Genomic DNA, 17,632 nt, shown 5'->3' on the forward strand with positions numbered 1-17,632 from the left:
TTTAAGATATCTGAGGATTGAGTATTGCCATTGGGATTTTTTTATAGATTATTTGTTATGAAAAATTAAAAAAGATTTATATATTTATATATTTTATACATTTATTTATGGATAAAAACTGCAAATATTCCACAAAAAGAGGCAGTGCAAAACTAAGGTAACGCTTCAATTAAAAACTAAAGAAAATGTTTTTGAAAAATTATTGAAAATGTAATGAATTTGACATATATTGTAATTAAGTGAATTATTATATAAAACTAAGAAGTTACCATTTACCAACAGTTTACGTTTGTTAAGTCCACTATTTTAATCAACTTGTCTAAAAATACTTCATTTATTTCAGTTGTTCCATCTTTACTCAAACAAGAAAATGTCATGGATGCAAAAGAGGATAAAAAAATGCTACACTACAGTATTTTCCTTTCGAAATAAAATACTAAAGTAACATTGTTTCCAATATACAACTTTTAATCATCAAGCGAGAAGACACAAAAAGAGTACGCACAACAAATGTGTTTTAATGAGGCCACTGCGACAAATACCTCTGGTATATTTTTCTTTATACAGTTTTATTTCCAAGTACCAGTACTGTCAACTTCTACAACCTGTGAGGTCACAGGTCTGGAACATTAACATTCACAACATGCTAGAATCATATCAAAATAAATACATAAAAAAATGTTAAAAGGCCAACAAAAGCTGTTTGACACAGGCACTAATTAAACAAGACACTTTTAAAAAAATTAAATAACATTTTTATTCTGTGGGCAATATTTAATTCTGACCCTCAATTAAAAAGTGTACGATTTATGAATTATTTCTATATCAGGAATTTTTCCACACAAAAAGCATGAAATCCTAAAGGCTCATTCCAGCAGTAACATTTTTTGGGACAGCATTCAATCTGTATTGATTGAAATAAAACACTGGTTAATGACAGCATTGAATGACTTCCAGCTTTTATGTAGTAATAAAAACCAATTCACATAATACAGCAAAACAGTCAAGACACAAAAGTGCACATGAGCAAAATCAGAAGTTCGTGAGGGCGTCTCGCTCCTGCATGCTGGTGTAGAATGGCTTCCAAAACACAAACGAGTGGAGTCCGGACTTCAGCTTCTCAGCAAAAGCCATAATGATATTCAGATCTCCTTCCTCTTTCAGATCCAGATCCGTCTTTAAATTACGCAACGATCGAAACGGCTTCTTGCCCTTTTGTCTGTAAAAGAAAAAAAAAATAACAGAAGTGAGAGATGCTGTGTTATGTGTGCAAACAAAACCTGTAATTTTTGCCTCACATTCAGTTAAGTTGCATCCATAAGCAGGAATGGCACAATGAATAATGCATGCTGCAGCGAGATTTTTTCAACTTGCAAAAGGAAAACCTGTCAAGGTTCCTGTGAAATAGTATGCCTGCAGACCTCAGGCTGTTAGGAGGAACATAAACAATCCTACTTCTATGCTTTCACACCAACAATGATTCGACTTGTATAGTTAAGTGTCGTCTCATATACAGGAATTTATTAAAACGAATGAAAAAAGGAAAGAAAAAAAAATCGCTTGACATCGTTTCAAGCATGTTAGTGAGGGGGCGGGTATAAAAAAAAAAAACAGCTCTGCTCTGTGTTGGGAACAAAGGTTTGAAGGTCTGTGCACTGTTGTCGAGAACAGAAGGAGATGAGTCAAGTCCAGATGGAGCGACGAGCGGGTTGACACTGGAAGGCCGGCTTGAGAAAATGCAGGACAGGCATAATGGACTGAAGAGTCTCCAACGTGATGGTGTTGATGAAGTTTTCTCTGGAGCCGAGCCAGAAAGAGGCTAGTGTAACCTTGTTGGGCTTTAAAGCATGAATAGATACATAAATACGTGCATTTCCATTCACAGCAGCAATTAATGAAGTAAAATGGGAGAGTAAAGCTGTAAAACTTGAAAGTGGATTAACAAGAACAACAAAGGCTGGCATCTCCTGCCTTAAGGCTTAGTCACAACTGCCATAACAGGTGGATAGGGGCTGTTTGTGGGCAAAGAACCTGTAGGGGCTCATAAGTAACCCACAAGAAATATCGGGTTGTGGTAAACCCGTAGAGTGAAAATGTTCATGCACATTTTCCTATGGGCATGCTGCAGGCGACAGGTCAAAGCGAACTTAAAGATCTACTCCAAAGAAAATTGCTTTAAGAAAATGGAAGACCTATTTAAAAAAAAATTTCTGATTAAAACTGAATTTCTGAGTATTTCTTGACTCAAATCGCGCTGCGTTAGAAAACAGGATGCTAGAAAATGTTCAGACTAATGGCGTTAATGCTTAAGTGTACTGTACAGCTAGATTGATCTAATTTTGCTCAATTTTGCTCATAGTTATTTTTGCGCCGCTAATGTTAGCTTGAGGCTATGCGGTTGCATGTGAGCACACAGACAGAACTCTCAGCAAAAGGGAGGGGGAGGTGGGTTGCTCTGCGCCAACAGTACCGCCCACAAACCAGAATTGTATTTCTAATAAGCTACTGCCGCTGTGCATAAAATATGTCATAAAAACGACAAAGGCTTTTGATTTTAGATAAAAACTATAAAATCCTAATTAAAAGATCACGGAAAACGATTAAACGATAGAAAAACATATGGTTGGAGTGGGACTTTAAACAACATGTAGGGGTTAAGTATGGATGAAGCAGGTGAGATGCAGGCATATAAACAGATTTTTTAATTTGTTTCTATTCCCCCCAAAAGACTGCACAATGTTGCTGTTTAAGTGATACTTGTGCGCTCTTTGCATGCAGCCGGATTGCTAGAAAAGAAAAAAATGACACTAGTATGTGTGGACATCCTGCAAGCACTCGAGTCATGTTTTCACTGAGCGTTTCCATTGTAAAATGGACCCCTTAAACAGTACCGAACCGTGCCTCTTGAGGGCCAGCATCTGTTGTCCATAGAAGAATGAAATGGGATGATTGGGGCAGAGCTGCTGTTGCCACCCGTTGAATGGCAGAAAGTGATGATGACATTAGAAAGCCCCAATATAGCGCTAACATAGCATTTCCGTTTTCCTCTTTACAATGGTATTCTTCTTAGCCGCCAGTAATCTTCTTTCAAACAACATTAAATTCCTGTTATATATGATGTACCAAAAGTGAAGCACGAGAAAGACCAACTGCTGGATGACCTCCATTGTTGTTGCTTTTCTAGTCATCGCACTACAATGACGCAAAGACACAATATACACCGTGCATGGTCTGGGAAAACCTACAGCTCAGTGGAAGCGAGGCTTAACTGAGTGGAAACGCTCACAAGAATTAACCGGACCACACTGTACCACTCCTTACCGTACTGGACCGCTCAGTGGAAACGGGGCTTTAAATGTCACCTGCAAACCCTGTCATAGCCATAAGAGTGAAATACTTACATTGTCCTTACAAATACTTCACAACACGCGCGACAATTGTACATTTCATTTTCACAACATCCCTTGAGGTGACCGTACAAGCCTCAAGGGAACGGAAAGACACCTTCACTAGGGTGCACAATAAGGGGAAAACTTGCAATGTGCGATATTAGCGATCAATATCACGATGATGATACACAAAGAAATAGCAAGACGTAAAACAATACATTATTTCCATTTCATAAAAGGGCTTCATTTGATGGGTGTGAAGGGATCATCCAATTGCACATATGAATAAAGGGCTCTTTTTGAAGTATGAAGTATTTCACTGCTATGATATTGTTTTAGCATGTGTGAGTAAACACTTAAGGTAACCATTCATCCTGGTTTACACCATCAGGCTGATATCGCAATGACAATGCGATTTATTGTACAGGTTTAACCTGCACTCATCTTAAGATTCCTCTTGACCCTCCACAGACTGGGACAACCCAAAAAGCCACAGCACCTGTACGGGTCAACCCCCTGAACAGCCTTGTAACCTGGGACAGTTTCATCTCTGAGAGGGTGGCAGAAAAGTAAACTTTTTCCTTTTAAAAAACATAAAAATTGTTTATTATCTTAATGATGATCATTATAATCAAAATACTAAATGGGCTTTGATGCCTCCCTCCAGTGCATTCAGCTACAGATCGTGCTGTGCATCATTTCTAGGCTCCACTCATTATTCTTTTGTTGTAAAGTCGGGGAAGTCATCATTGTGGGATGATGGCGAGGATTCATCAGCTCGTGCAGCTCAACAACTGGGCCCTTCCTCCCAGTTCCTTCCCACGTCTGACACAAATTAGGGGTGAAATTGCTTTCCTTCTGCATCAATTCATTATACGTTTCGCACACTTATCTCTCTGAAGAGCTTGATAAATCACCTGCACATGATCTCCCAGCAGTAAATGTGCCGGCATTTTTGAAAGCTTTGCAATTCATCTGTTCAGTTTGGGAATAGAAGGTTAAAAAAAAGGTGTAAGCAGACTTTCTGTGCCAAAATATGTTGAGAAATTTCGAAATATCTTCTGACATTTTGAGCAAAACGTCTAAAATTACAGGTGCCTTCTTGACGTTACTCGTTAATATTTCCTAATTTTCCACTCGGAGAGCAGGTTTTTTTTAAATAATTCTAAGAAAAAAGTTTCACTACGGTCAATAAAACAGAAAAAAGGCCATGAGATGTATAGATTTCCTCCTCCACAGTCATGTTTACTTTATCACAGCAGAGTGAAGAATATTTCCTCTGATCAGGAGCTTCTTTTTTTTTTCTTGGTATTTTCCGCATCCTGTTTTCCATACCTCATTTCACTTGATATGTTTGGCATCTATTCATCAGTATTTGATCACTTATATTCACACTGGACTGAATTTGGACCGTCTACTTCTCTGAATTTCAATCCAGCTGTTGAAGTTTTCTGAAGCATCACCTTTGTAATATAAAATGTACCGCGCTCACACTTATCAAAAACATGGTGATTAAACAGAATCATAGCGCTTTTAGTTTGACTTTAATGCTTGAGAAGGAAAAGCAAAACTGGACAGACACAAAAGCCAAGCTCTGTGGTTTTAAGGCGTGTGTCAGGATCTCTTACGTTTCGTCCTCGATGTACTTGAGCAGAGTGAGAGCCTTCCTGTGAAGCAGCAGCAGGAACTGGGACAGATACGTGCTCCGCAGGGACAGGCCTGGCTTCAGCATGAACACCTGGTGAACACAGACACGGTCTTTGATAAAGGTGGAGGTTTTCCTTGTTCTAACAACTATCATGATGAGCACATAAAGTATTAACACCCTTTGAACCCTGAAAAAGTGCTTTTCTCAATTAGATAGTCTTCTAAAACCTAAACCAATTCAAAAGCTACAGCTGTGATAGTGTACTTTTATGCTAAAGTAGAATTTATTTTCTATATTTTATTCTTGCTATGTATACTATCACAAGTCTTGGAAAGTCATGGAGACTTTTGAAAAAGTTCTGGAGCTGCTGCAAGTTGAACATTTTACGGCGACTCCCTGTAATGCTAATATTGCTGCACTAAAGTCAGCATTATTAGCATTACAGGGAGTCAGAGACCTGCGTCTCTGCTGAGAAGAATACAAAGAACACAGAAACTTGTGTTTTCTTGGGAAGCATGTTGTCTAAAAATGTGTGCGTCTGTATACTGACATTATTATGATGTGTATTCAAAATGCGAGTTGTGAAAGACCAGTGATACAGAAAACTTCGCTTTTTTATATACCTACGAGGCGGCTGGTGGCACTTAATATGGACGGCCATTGTTCGCAGACATTTACACAGACATCCAGCCGCCACCGCCCTGTGGCCACCCGATTTTGTAACAGCTTTATCTCTGACGCCTGATGGTTGCTGTCTACATTCATGACCACTTAAACAATTAAAAATAAAAAATAGGGTGGCAATCTTGAAGATTCTGCCGATGCCTCCCCATTGCGCAGTAGCAGTCGTATTTGGGACCGAAGAATCTACTTTATTTTAACACGTATAAAAGGAAATGACCACTTGAAATCAGGTGAGTTGATAATCTAACACTTAATACTAGCAAACTTTCTTCATTGTGTTCTTTATTCCCTTTCTTGCGGTGTACTAGTTTAATTTTTCCAAACTTTGAATTTTAGAGTAAGCAGCATTAAACTGTTTCTGCATTAGTGATTTGTGTTTCACACACTACAATAAGGAGATCCAGTGAACAACTGTTAGTCAAAAATTGATTTGTTGATTGGTTTATTTCAAGCATAGATTGAAAAAACAGGGCAAAACACACAATTATTTCACTCTCATTACAAATGTGACCTGACATTTTTTTTAAATCCTTCAACCATTTGAATTTGATCTTATTTTCCTTGATTTAGCCTGAAAACCTAAAATATGCTAAATTAAATAAAAGTTGGTGCTTCAAGTTGTCAAAAGTTTTTTTTCTGTGGGTGTGACAAATTCAAGAGGCTTGCACCAAAACAGTTCATCTAGCATCCACCTACCTCCTCAAGCCTGCAAACTTCACATTTTTCACAACCCTCTTCTCCTGAATAAATAAATATGCAAATGTTGATGTTTGGAAATTGTGCCACTTTGTCGGAAACAGCCCAAAGTTTATTGCTGACGTAACAAATCCACAATATAAATATTTATGAGATTATATTTTTTATAGAGCTGTTTGGAATGACTTCATACAGTCTTTAAACTATAAAACCAGGCTTTAGTGGTTTAGAATAAAGTAAAGGGATCAAGCACCATTGTTTTCTTTTATATAGCTGTTAGGTTTAAAACTTGAATAAAGTTTTAAAGACCCACTGATGAAAGCTGTGTTTTTGGCCTTTTTAACATGTTCTTTTGATATTTTTCTGATGGAGAAAATTTATAAAGAAAATTAAGCTTAAAATTACATTTCTGATTATTTCTTTATTCAAATCGCGATGAATCAAGATCAGACAAACATTTTTTGAAAAAGATCCTATTTGTTTTGCTCCATTCTGATGCATTCACTTGCAGACAAACAGATCCATGTCTGTCTTTGTTCAAAACTGTTTAGCAGGATAACTCCATTATTGCTCCCCATTTTTGCTGCACTGGTAATGTAGCTCTGGGGATGTGAGGGATTGCAAGGAAGCAGTGTAAACAGATGATGGGAAGTGGGGCAGGGCTTACTCTATATTATTGGTGAGGAGTCTACACCAATGGTCCCACCCACAATGCAAATCTCTAATGAACTACAGCCGCTCTGCAGAAACTATGTCCTAGAAAACGACACGTTTTTTTTCAATCAAGCCTAAAAAAGACCAACCCGAGCATGACTAAAACACCACTTTAAAAAAAGATGATCGGAGTGGATCTTTAAACAAATCTTACCTCGTCTATAAAACATTTGACCAATGTGTCTTTATGCATGACTTCTTGGAAAATATTCCTGTCAGAGAAACATAAAAAAATGCATTTAATCAAAATAATTAAAGACAGAGAATACACAGATGACCTGACAGAATACAGCAGAGGCTTACAGGTCAGGGGTGAAGTTTTCATCGGTGTGGATGATTTTGTCTGGAGAAGGGTCCTCCTCGCTCTCCGCCTTCCAGAGCGTACTCAGTTCCTGTCGCATGTACTGCCGCTGCTTGTACGTGTGCTCGTGGCACGGCGGCATCTGCTGGACCGTGTTAATGTCAACGTCAATGTGCGTGCTTGGGTAAGGGGAGTAGAGCACCTGTCGGTAGGGCAGGACAAAGCTACCTGTGGAATCCTGCACGGAAAAAACCAGAAGAGCACAGAACATATCTGTCAAATTTAGAGTTTGAATTTATTTAAACGTGTTTAGATGAAATCTATTGTTTCCAAACATCCCTGCTGGATCCATTTTAATCTACCCTGAAAATGATTTTCATTACTGTAGAGTGGTTTGGAGCGCTTTAATTCTGGCCTCCAACCTTTTCCCACCCAGACACATGCATTACTTCATCCAATATTCTCTTTATACCTGCAGAGAAAATCAATATATAATTATGTATTCAAGTGATGCTTTTCGGGTTACATTACCATCAAAGGAATCGGGCAACTTCTAGACTTTTTTGGACTCTTAATAACAGAATTTATGGCTTCATTATTCAACCAAACATATGGACATTTTAAACACCTGTTTGCAAAAAAAAATATTGTCAAGTTCAGTTGTATCCTTTATGATGATGACACACATAGATTCAGAGGGCTGCTGGAGTCAATAAACCTGCAGGGCATCGCTGATTCATTCTAAACACAGCTGTGCCTCCTGCTCCCAGCAAAACTCAACAGGCTGAGCAAAGCAATGCTTTCTAAACGCCGCCTCACAGATTTAAGAGGGGGACCTCTAAGAGTCCACACTTTCAATCAGGTTTAGTAACATCTAAAGGACAGCAAGGCGAATCATAAAAAAAGAAGTCGATCATTTAGAAACCAGAGACAGAGATAAAAACCCATCAACTGAGGTACCTTGAGCAGACCCTGAACGAAAAGGCCTGTGTCGTATTTAAAGTAGGAGTTGGCCCTGCAGAGGCGAGAGCACTTTCGCTCAGCTGGGGTGAGGAAGAGGCAGAGAGTCCGCACAATCTGAAAGACGAAGTTCAGAACCACAGGAAAAACATTATTACTCCTTCACACCAGGTTTTTAATAGATCCTCTTTTTCCGGTTTGAAAGTAAAGGCCATCGTTCTACTGCCTGCAGCTCAAACTAAGATGGAAATGACAGTTATTCCAGCAGATTAACTGTCCTCTCATTATGATATTTATAAAGCGGTAATAGAACTTTTAATAAGCTCACCTTATTGACTTTCTCTGGGTTGCTACCGACGACTACTGAACAGCCGCACGTCTGCAGATGAGAACTGATGGCTCTGCAGCGAAAAGACAAATATAGCAATCAAGAAAATTGAGAGATTTTATTAAATATTGACTTCATTAAAAACCTACTCCAATGAAAATATTTAATATGTTCTAGTGACATTTTGTCTTATGATGGAGGGCAACGAAAAAAAGATTGTATTTCTTACGTACAAAATACACAACTCCCTGATCCGCCCCGTTCTGATGCATCCACTTGAAGACAATTAGATCTATGAACGTCTTGGTTTCTCATTTGAAGTGGAATATGACTAAAAACTGTACATCTGGGTAGCTCCAATATGGCTCACCATTTCTGTTGAACCGGTATTATTAGGTTGTGGGTGTGAGAGGATGAAAGCTAGAGGGAGAGCGTGCAAACAGATGGATGATGGGAAGTGGGGAGGAATTACTCCACACCATCAGTTCAGCCCACAACTCAGAGGTGAATTTATAATGAACTCCTGCCACTCTGCAGAAACTAGGTTTTTTTTTTAATGGCTAAAGACCACTGTGAACCACTACTACACATAAGTAGGAAAATTGCTAAGCTAGTAGCCCAAAGCTAAAAAAAACATCAACAAAAACAATAAAACACATTTGGAAAGTTTCTTTTGGAAGAAAAGTGCCAGTGAGGAAATCGAAGAAGAGCCTTCGACTTCAAGGAACAATTAAGCTGCTGTTTACAGACAAAACCCGGAATTTTCGGGAATTATTGAGACCGTTGTTCTCATGTAGCAGAAGCAGCTCTGTCTAATACGAGGCGACAAGCTCTTGACCGTTTCACACGCAGATAATAAAATGGAGACACAGTTTATATTATGTTTATATTATATTTAGAAAATACCACGGTTGCATCCTTTTATTCTGCTTTATTTATCCATCCCACCTTAAAAGTCGGATGTAGCTGAGGTTAGCATCCGGTTGTTAGCATCCACTTTGAGGTTAAAGGGAAAATCTTAATTTATTAATAATTTTAAGAATTACGTCGACATCCGTTCAGAAATTTTGGCACAGAAAATGTTCCTTTGTATTGAAAAAATACCCAATGAATGAGGATTAATGTAAAGGCAAAATATGATCAATCTTTTTGCCCTGAAAGATAGCTTGGATTGAATGGCATTCTTTTTTTTTTGGAGGGAGGGGGGGGGTCATTTAATGTTCCCTTTATGGATTTTTTTCAAATCAGAAACGACTTCTACAAATCAACGACTTTGTTTCATTGAATCTTCATCATCTGAAAAAAAAAAAAAAATGTCTGCTGATATTTTTACAAATTTTTTCAACAAAATTTTATTTTGAAAATAAGTTTTCAGGAACTGGAAGCTTAAAAATGTCAATTTCTGCCCTGTTTGGACCGATCCATGAAAATGTTGTCTAGTTTAAAGCGGTCTGTGGCCTGAAAAGGGTTGGGGATCATTTACTGCAGTAAATGACTCACGTCTACATAGGAGGCGGGAATCTAACATTAAAGGGCTCCACTCGATTTGTCAAAAGTGTACAGGGCTTTATTTAAGTCATTAAATACTTAGACCTGTCATGAGATTGTTTGAGCATATATATATAAAGATTTAAGTTTATTTATTAAACTGTGTTTTGTGATTAGCGTGTCTCTCAGGCTTATTTTGCATTGATGGTAAATGTACTTTTAAAAGAGCTCCAAAGATCCTTGGAGTTTAAAAATATTCTTTTCAAATAAGGCATTTCGTTCCGATATTTTTAAAGACTTTATCAGATGCACATTTTTCAACTCCAGCTAAAACTGAACAGAAAACTAAGGAATGAGACAAATACTTGATCTTATCTTTATCTTATTTTAGAGACAAGAAAAGAATTAAAGCAGACGCCGACTGTGAGCTGGTCAAAGGTTGCATCAAAAGATGCATTAAAGATTCATTTCATTCAAAGCAAACACTTTCATGCATACAAGCAATCAGATTTCCCAAATGATTTGTCATTTTAAGGGGAAAAAAAGGAAAAGCAGCTTTGTGAACAAGCTTTGATTAATTTGGACCTTTATAGCCAGAGCAGACTTTCTATAGAGGGAATTTGGCCTTCATGCCGTCTCTGGAGAGAACTTCAGCTAAGTGGAGGGCCATCACTCTTTATTGAAGCGTTGACAAGTGTTAAATAGCCATTGTTCATCATCTGTCTCCATTTGGCTGTACCGGAACGCTTACTTATGGAGGAAATCCTCATGGCAGCTGTCTCCGATGTCATCGTCGTTTAGCACGGTGTCTTTTATCTGCTCACATCAGGAGAGAAACAAAACGAGTGATGAAGAAAAAAGGAAAAGAGAACAGACTACAACAAAGACGAAAGCATTTCAAAGAACTGCAATGAATCGAGACAGGAGGAAATAAAAAGATAAAAGGAAGGTGCTTTTTCTCATTCACTTAAACACATTAAAACACATTTTTTTAATCAAATTTTATGAATAAACCCAGTTGCCATCACTGATAAATGACAAAGCTTTTATTTTGACATTTAGCTGTTGGAGCACAAACAATGCGAAGCTGTATTTTATGTTTTATTTTCGCTTTTTCTATTCTTTTTACGCAACACAGGAAAACATTCAGTGTGCCCCCCCGCCATGTCAGTTACTTACATCTATGTCTTCAGGCACACTGTGAGACTTCATTGAGGCCAGCAGCTCCATTATGGGAACAATCTCTGAGCTTAGAACTGATATGATGCTAAAGCCCTGAAGGGGAAAAGAAAAAGGAAAAGAAAAATGACCGACTTGAATAAATCCTTCAGCTCAATGAGGAGAAAACAAACAGTGATTTTTGTTTGCCTGGAAATTTCTTGATTTTGTTTGTGTTTGGACGAAAAAAAAAATCATATTTCAAAGTATTACAAAGAAAAAAATAGAAATTGGATAAGGGTTATTTTACAGCTACAGTGCAACTGACCTCATAAAGACAAACTTTAGTAAAATAAATACATAAATGCATTAATACGAACTTCCTGAAACCCTAAATTGTAAAATAAAGAAACTATATCTCAATTTACCCCAAAAACATATCTTATTAAGTTTATTTAAATTTACTTCTCAAAGATTTTTAGACTATGAAATAGAAAATAATAATAAAAATTAATTTGGAAAAACATATTAAAAAAATGTTTTATACAAATCAAGACTGCATGAGAAGAAAGGGGGAAAACAAAGATAATTTTAGTCTTTACCTTTAGAGAAAGTGTTCATCGTCATCTGCATATTTGTTTATTTTTGCAAATCAAGCTACATTTTATTTAATTCAGAAATATTTTTAGATCAACAACATTTTAGCCAATTTTAGAGATGTTTTTATGATTTTATGTGAGGCATTTTAACTTATTTCTGTGCATGAATAATTTTTTATACTCTCATAAATGCAATCGTATTTTATTATTTGGGTTATTGAGTAAAAACTTTGTACAAAACTTAAAGGATAGCATAGTCCGACATATATAAATTAAGCATGTTTTTCTTTTTATATTGTACAAATAAACAACTAAAACACTATCTTAGTTAAAAAGTTTATGCTTTGCAATAGTTAAAAGGTCTGATGCTTAGTCCAAATAACAGTGTAGGATGGGATAGGGCCGCCACGATAAGTAAATCGGTCACAACTAATTTGATAGTCAACTAGTCGTTCTTTCTTTTATCTCAAAACTACGGTGAGTAGCGTGCTAATCCGGGTCATTTGTGATTTCACAGGAAGTTCTTCTAGGAAGACTTGGGTACCATAACAACACGCCAACAGAGCTTAAAAGTGGGACACATTAAAAAATTAAATAAATAAAAAAAGTGTCCAATCCTATATCAGCAAGACAGAACTTGTGTTTCATGGCAGCAGGAATGGTGATGCATGAGCACCTGAAGAGGAAGCAAGCCGTGACCGAGTATAATAACGCTGAAGAGGGATCATTGTCTAGGTAAGATAAGCCAAGCTAAGCTAACATTAGCTCAAGAAGAGAGCAAATTTATTAGCTAAATGCTTTCATGCATCCTTGCAACCTCAGAGCGAAACGTCTCTGCTGAAGGGAACATCTGCTCTCAAAAGAGATCATGTCTTTCTGTAAGACATGTAGAAATGCTAACTTTCCTGTCTACAAACAAGAGCATCATACAGTTTGGAATTATATAGAGTCAGAGTGTAGTGAAGTTGAATACAGTTATAAGCGCTCAGCACCACAAAATGCACTTTAGTTATACTTAAGCCCAAGTGAGACCAAAAATGTATTTTTAGTGAAAAATAGTTCCTTTGTTTCAGATGCCGACCTCATCTGATTTTAGTCTTGTTTTGATGCCAGAAACAAATAAAGGAAAGACGCTGTATGATTTCTAAAATGTTTAATAAACTAATGTTCTAATTTTCTTTATTTTTAGTTAACATATAGCATAGACACTTTGCGAGTACTCCCTGCCCCCTGCGTTGTGAGCTTGTCCAGCTAGCAAAGAAACACCCATTCTTTAGCATTCAAACTTCGTGTGGTGGCATTGCAGCATATGGGCTGGTGATAAATCTGCACAACGTGGTAAAGAAATGTCTAAACGTGTCCGAGAATGGTGCAAGCAGACGGGGATATTGGGAACACGGCACAAGAAGGGGAGCAGACTTTCCTAGGGGTAAAAGCAAGCACTGAATTGGGAGAACTGGTTTAAACGTGGATTATTGAGCAATAGCAAAAAGGTAAATGGATCCGCATGAAAGCGAAGAGGATTTTTGATACATAAATCATGAAATGTTCATTTGGTGTTGTCTGCATTTTTTGACCAAATTTCTAGGCAAAAATGAGCTATCAGCATTCTGTCTGAGCCAAATTTGAGGGAAAATCGCCCGAGTTGCACTATATGTAAGCCTACAACAATATATATAAAAAAAAAATAATAATGAAAAATTTCCACTCAGTTTTTTTGTGGGTGACACACCGGCTCTTAGAGGACGTCATGAAATGGGAGGAACCATCAGGGAGCAAAAGGCGGAGACTCAGACATCAAGTCATTTTACTTTCGGGTATAAAAACTTTTAACAAAAATAACTCATAGTTGATAAATAATTTGTTTTTCAGTGTTCAAAAGGTAATTTATATGATCATTTACATGGATATAGTTTACTCTGAAAGACTTGAAAATGATGGTATGGCCCCTTTAAGAGGTGTAAAAATTACGATTGTGAAAATAAATAAGACAATTTAGTGACTAAAAACAAGAATTTAAGAAGTTTCACTTGTATATAAGTTTCAGGAATAAGGTAATTTGAGCAAGGTCACTAAAGTACAATTGATATTATGTTTTATTTTTCAGTGTCTTCCTCTTCTCCTCTAAATATCCAGAAGATCCATCTATACCTTTAATACTGCATAATGTATTGCCTTAATATCTGCTTGATAAAAACTGCATTAGATTTTGAAAGGATCAGAGAAAAAGACTTTAGCCTCACCTTCTGCATGCAAATGCGTCCTCTGCGGATTGCGTGCTTTAGCCTGTCCACACAGACAGCATGCAGGGGCAGGTAGAAGGACAGCTCCGTCTGAGGCAGAATAATGGACAAGGCACACGTGTTCTTATCCCCCTTCAGCTCGCCATCGAAGATGAGCGACACAATGATGACGCCCTTCTCCGCCAGGACGAAAAACTTCACATCCACGGCGCCGCTTTCTGCGCTTCGGAGAATCTCCCCATTGAGCGTGTGATTGGCCAGAAATGTGACCTCTCCATCGCTGAGGAACATCAGCTGGTCGCCCTTTGGAGCCCAGATGTGGCGCACGCGCGGGCCCAGGATGTTGTCCCAGTAGGCGAAAGTGGCAGCCAAGAGAGGGCATTCTCCATCCACGGCGATCTCTAGCTTCGCCACGGCGGGGGATTGAGGAGGACAGCCAGAAGACATGAGACGAAACCAGGAGAGTCCTGACACTGAGCTGCAATTGACAGAAAAAACACACAAAAACAAAAACTGCCGTCAATCAAAATAATTAAATAGTTGGAATTTTTTAGGAATACACATCTAGTATTTCACAAGGTGACTGGAAATCTAAACAGAAAGAATCTTATCAGTTTTTGAGACTTAAGTAAGAGGAACTGAAAATGGGAAACAACTGAGTCATGTGACATTTAAAAAAACTTCTGTTCTTCAACTATAAATTTGAAGCCAAATATTTAGCAAATCTGCTTAGAAAATGGCAAAATTACACATTTCGAAAAGTAATACTGTGTGGAATTTACAAATATAACAGTACACATATTTTACACATTATTGTATTATTAAAAAATATATTTAATGATTCATAACGATTTGATGTTACGACTGTGTTTGAAGTATACTCAACAGAATAACCACATTTCTGATATTTTCTCGATAAACTGCATTTTACCAGCATTTTCTACGACTGTCGTAACGGTGTTACCTAAAAAAGAGGCATGTGCAGACGTCTTGGCACATGTCCCCACTTCCTGTTCCACTTAAATGGGAAAAATTGGGGCTAAACGACACAAAAACAGAGTAATTTTCTGGAAAAACTAGCGGGCTAACTCGTGCTAAACCGTTAAATACCCTCGCCGTCATGACACTCTGCATTGTTGTCACTCACCTGCTCCTATTTTGTCCTTTTGTCCTATCGAGCAGAAGAGTTTTTGAAATATTTACCGATAAATTTGTGTTTTTATTAAGAAGAGTTTGCCCAAATAACGAGCTGCAGCTCCATTGTATTTTCAATTTTGCTCCAACACTTCCGCATACGTCAGTTTGACGTCAGCTTGTTTTGAGGAAATTGGCGGCCTCTAGCGGCTGGGAATGGTAGTGATCCGCGAGTGCATGATGTCATTATTATTCAGGGAGGGAACCACCTGCAGAATTAGGTATTTAAATTCATGTGCATGAAAATTGCTCATATGCATGACCATTTCTAAACACGGCGATTACTGTATTTTTCTCAAAAATATGGCATTTACAGCAATAAATCTTTCTTTTTAGTAATAGTGTTTGGATTATGTAGAGCTTAAAATGCATCAACAATTGTTAGGAATTATTTTCTTCCAGTAGGATATTTCTGACATTTTATTTTTTTAATTGATTCTGGCTCTTTTAGCACATGAAGGTCAGGCTTATTCACTGCTGACAGAAAGCACCCTCCTTCCCACATCCACAGAAGCCAGCAGTCGGTCTAAAAAGTGGTTCACAGTTGGCTTCACACAGATACTCTGTGCTGTGTATTCACCCGCACAATGTACACATATAAACTCACCACATTATTTCTCATGGTCTCCAAAGAGATAGCTGATGCTGTTGGCTTTAAATGGCTCATCAGCAATTCAGAGACTCAATTACTCAGAGGCTGAACAGCTCTCGCAAACAAATCAGTCAGGGTGAATTATGCACAGCAACTACATCAAGAGCTCACAAAGACATTTAAAAAAACATTTGGATGATATTCTTTGTGAATAGTCCCTATATTACACATTGAAGGGAGAGTTGTTGAAAATATTCTAGTTTGGCTTCGATTCCTTGTGAGGGCTCTTGTAGGATGTTGCAATCCAAGACTATAAATCTCTCTGACTACACTGGTAATAAACATGCTGGAAGCTGCCATATTTGGGGCTTTACAGGTGTTTGAGCCCAATCCTTCTGCAAGCCTCCCCTATCCTAAGCATCCTCTAACTTTGCAGCCCAATCCAAACACTTTGATTAGTCACAGTTCTTGATGAGGAGGCCCTAACGAGTAAATCTGTACACAATCATTAGCTCCTTTAATTGCTCTAATTTGTCTGTTGAATTAGTCTGAACTCTATAAAAACAAATCCTGTCTCTTTGATCTCTTAAGGTACATTTTTTTCCTCCAGAAAATTAAACTCATAAGGTTAAAAGTTATTAGAATGAGGAAATGTAATCAAATAATACTGATGCATACAGAACATCTCATCATTTGTTGTGGCATGCAGTGTTTTTATCGATTAGTGAACATAAATGGTACAAAAACGATAAGAGGATTAAATTATTACCCAAATTTCACCACAAAAAACAAACTTTTGCATCAGTTTACCCTACGTATGAAACCCCAGCATAATCAAAATTACATGGAAACCAGACAGGTGAAATATATATATCTACAAAATATTTAAATATATTTCATTTACAAATATATTATACAGATACTTATAACAATGTAATTATATTGTATATCTATGCATATAATATAATGTTTTATGCATATAAACATTTTACATAAAAATGATCTAAAAATGTTTTTAATACAAATATTTAATGCATATAAACTACATATATATATATATATATATATATATATATATATATATATATATATATATATATATATATATATATATATACTCATATGTATATGTGTGAGAGTTCTAAACTGAATGTATCATATCAAAGAAAAGCTGATGATAATAGAGTTTAACTTCACTGTTTAAGAACGTTTTTCCTACATTTAAACATCCTTTTCTAAAACAGCAACCTGCTGTATTATGTAAAAATGTGTTAAATATGTCACAAAGGGTCCTGCTTAAGTGGATGACCTTATGCAGGAGCGTTCTCCAAATAAAATCCTCATGACCGTCTGAACTGTTACCCATTTCCATCCTTTTATCTATTTATGATGTTTAACTTTTGTTTAACAAAATTCAGAATCTTCTTCTGAAATTCAAAGTACCAAGTCCTCCAAGAGGAAAGTTAAGCTGAACATTTATAAAAACTTTATAATGGTGCTACCTAAAAATATTTTATATTTTTTATATCTGTATATTTATATTACTTTCAAAAAGATGCTAAATTAACCGAAGTGGTTTAATGCATCAATAAGCATTAAGGGTTTAAGATTATTTAATTTTTTTTTTTGTTACGTGAG

At 37.0% G+C, this 17,632-nt stretch overlaps 1 protein-coding gene across 2 annotated transcripts; it reads right to left on the reverse strand.

Annotated features, from left to right (window-relative positions):
* Positions 1-498: 498 nt before the first annotated feature.
* c9orf72 (C9orf72-SMCR8 complex subunit) lies at positions 499-15,532 on the reverse strand. 2 transcript variants are annotated; one of them, XM_024276297.2, is made up of 10 exons: positions 15,356-15,532; positions 14,209-14,686; positions 11,388-11,483; positions 10,960-11,024; positions 8,721-8,793; positions 8,393-8,509; positions 7,435-7,670; positions 7,286-7,343; positions 5,018-5,127; positions 499-1,219 (listed from the first exon to the last, which is right to left on the reverse strand). In XM_024276297.2, the coding sequence occupies exons 2-10, from the start codon at positions 14,653-14,655 to the stop codon at positions 1,033-1,035; spliced, it is 1,389 nt and encodes a 462-aa protein (XP_024132065.1). In that variant the 5' UTR covers positions 14,656-14,686; positions 15,356-15,532; the 3' UTR covers positions 499-1,032. The 2 variants fall into 2 exon arrangements, with proteins under 2 accessions (XP_024132065.1, XP_024132054.1); XM_024276286.2 differs by lacking the exon at positions 15,356-15,532 and adding an exon at positions 15,173-15,293.
* Between the last annotated feature and the right edge of the window lie 2,100 nt (positions 15,533-17,632).

Source organism: Oryzias melastigma, linkage group LG22, assembly GCF_002922805.2.
Source record: "Oryzias melastigma strain HK-1 linkage group LG22, ASM292280v2, whole genome shotgun sequence".
Lineage (NCBI taxonomy): Eukaryota > Metazoa > Chordata > Actinopteri > Beloniformes > Adrianichthyidae > Oryzias > Oryzias melastigma.

Coding starts and splice junctions, on each gene's coding strand:
- c9orf72 (XM_024276286.2), bottom strand. CDS start 15,207: ATGTGCCAAGACGTCTGCACATGCCTCTTTTTTAG. Junction 11,484..14,208: donor GACGCATTTGCATGCAGAAG/GTGAGGCTAAAG, acceptor TTTCCCCTTCAG/GGCTTTAGCATCATATCAGT. Junction 11,025..11,387: donor GTGTGCCTGAAGACATAGAT/GTAAGTAACTGA, acceptor TGATGTGAGCAG/ATAAAAGACACCGTGCTAAA.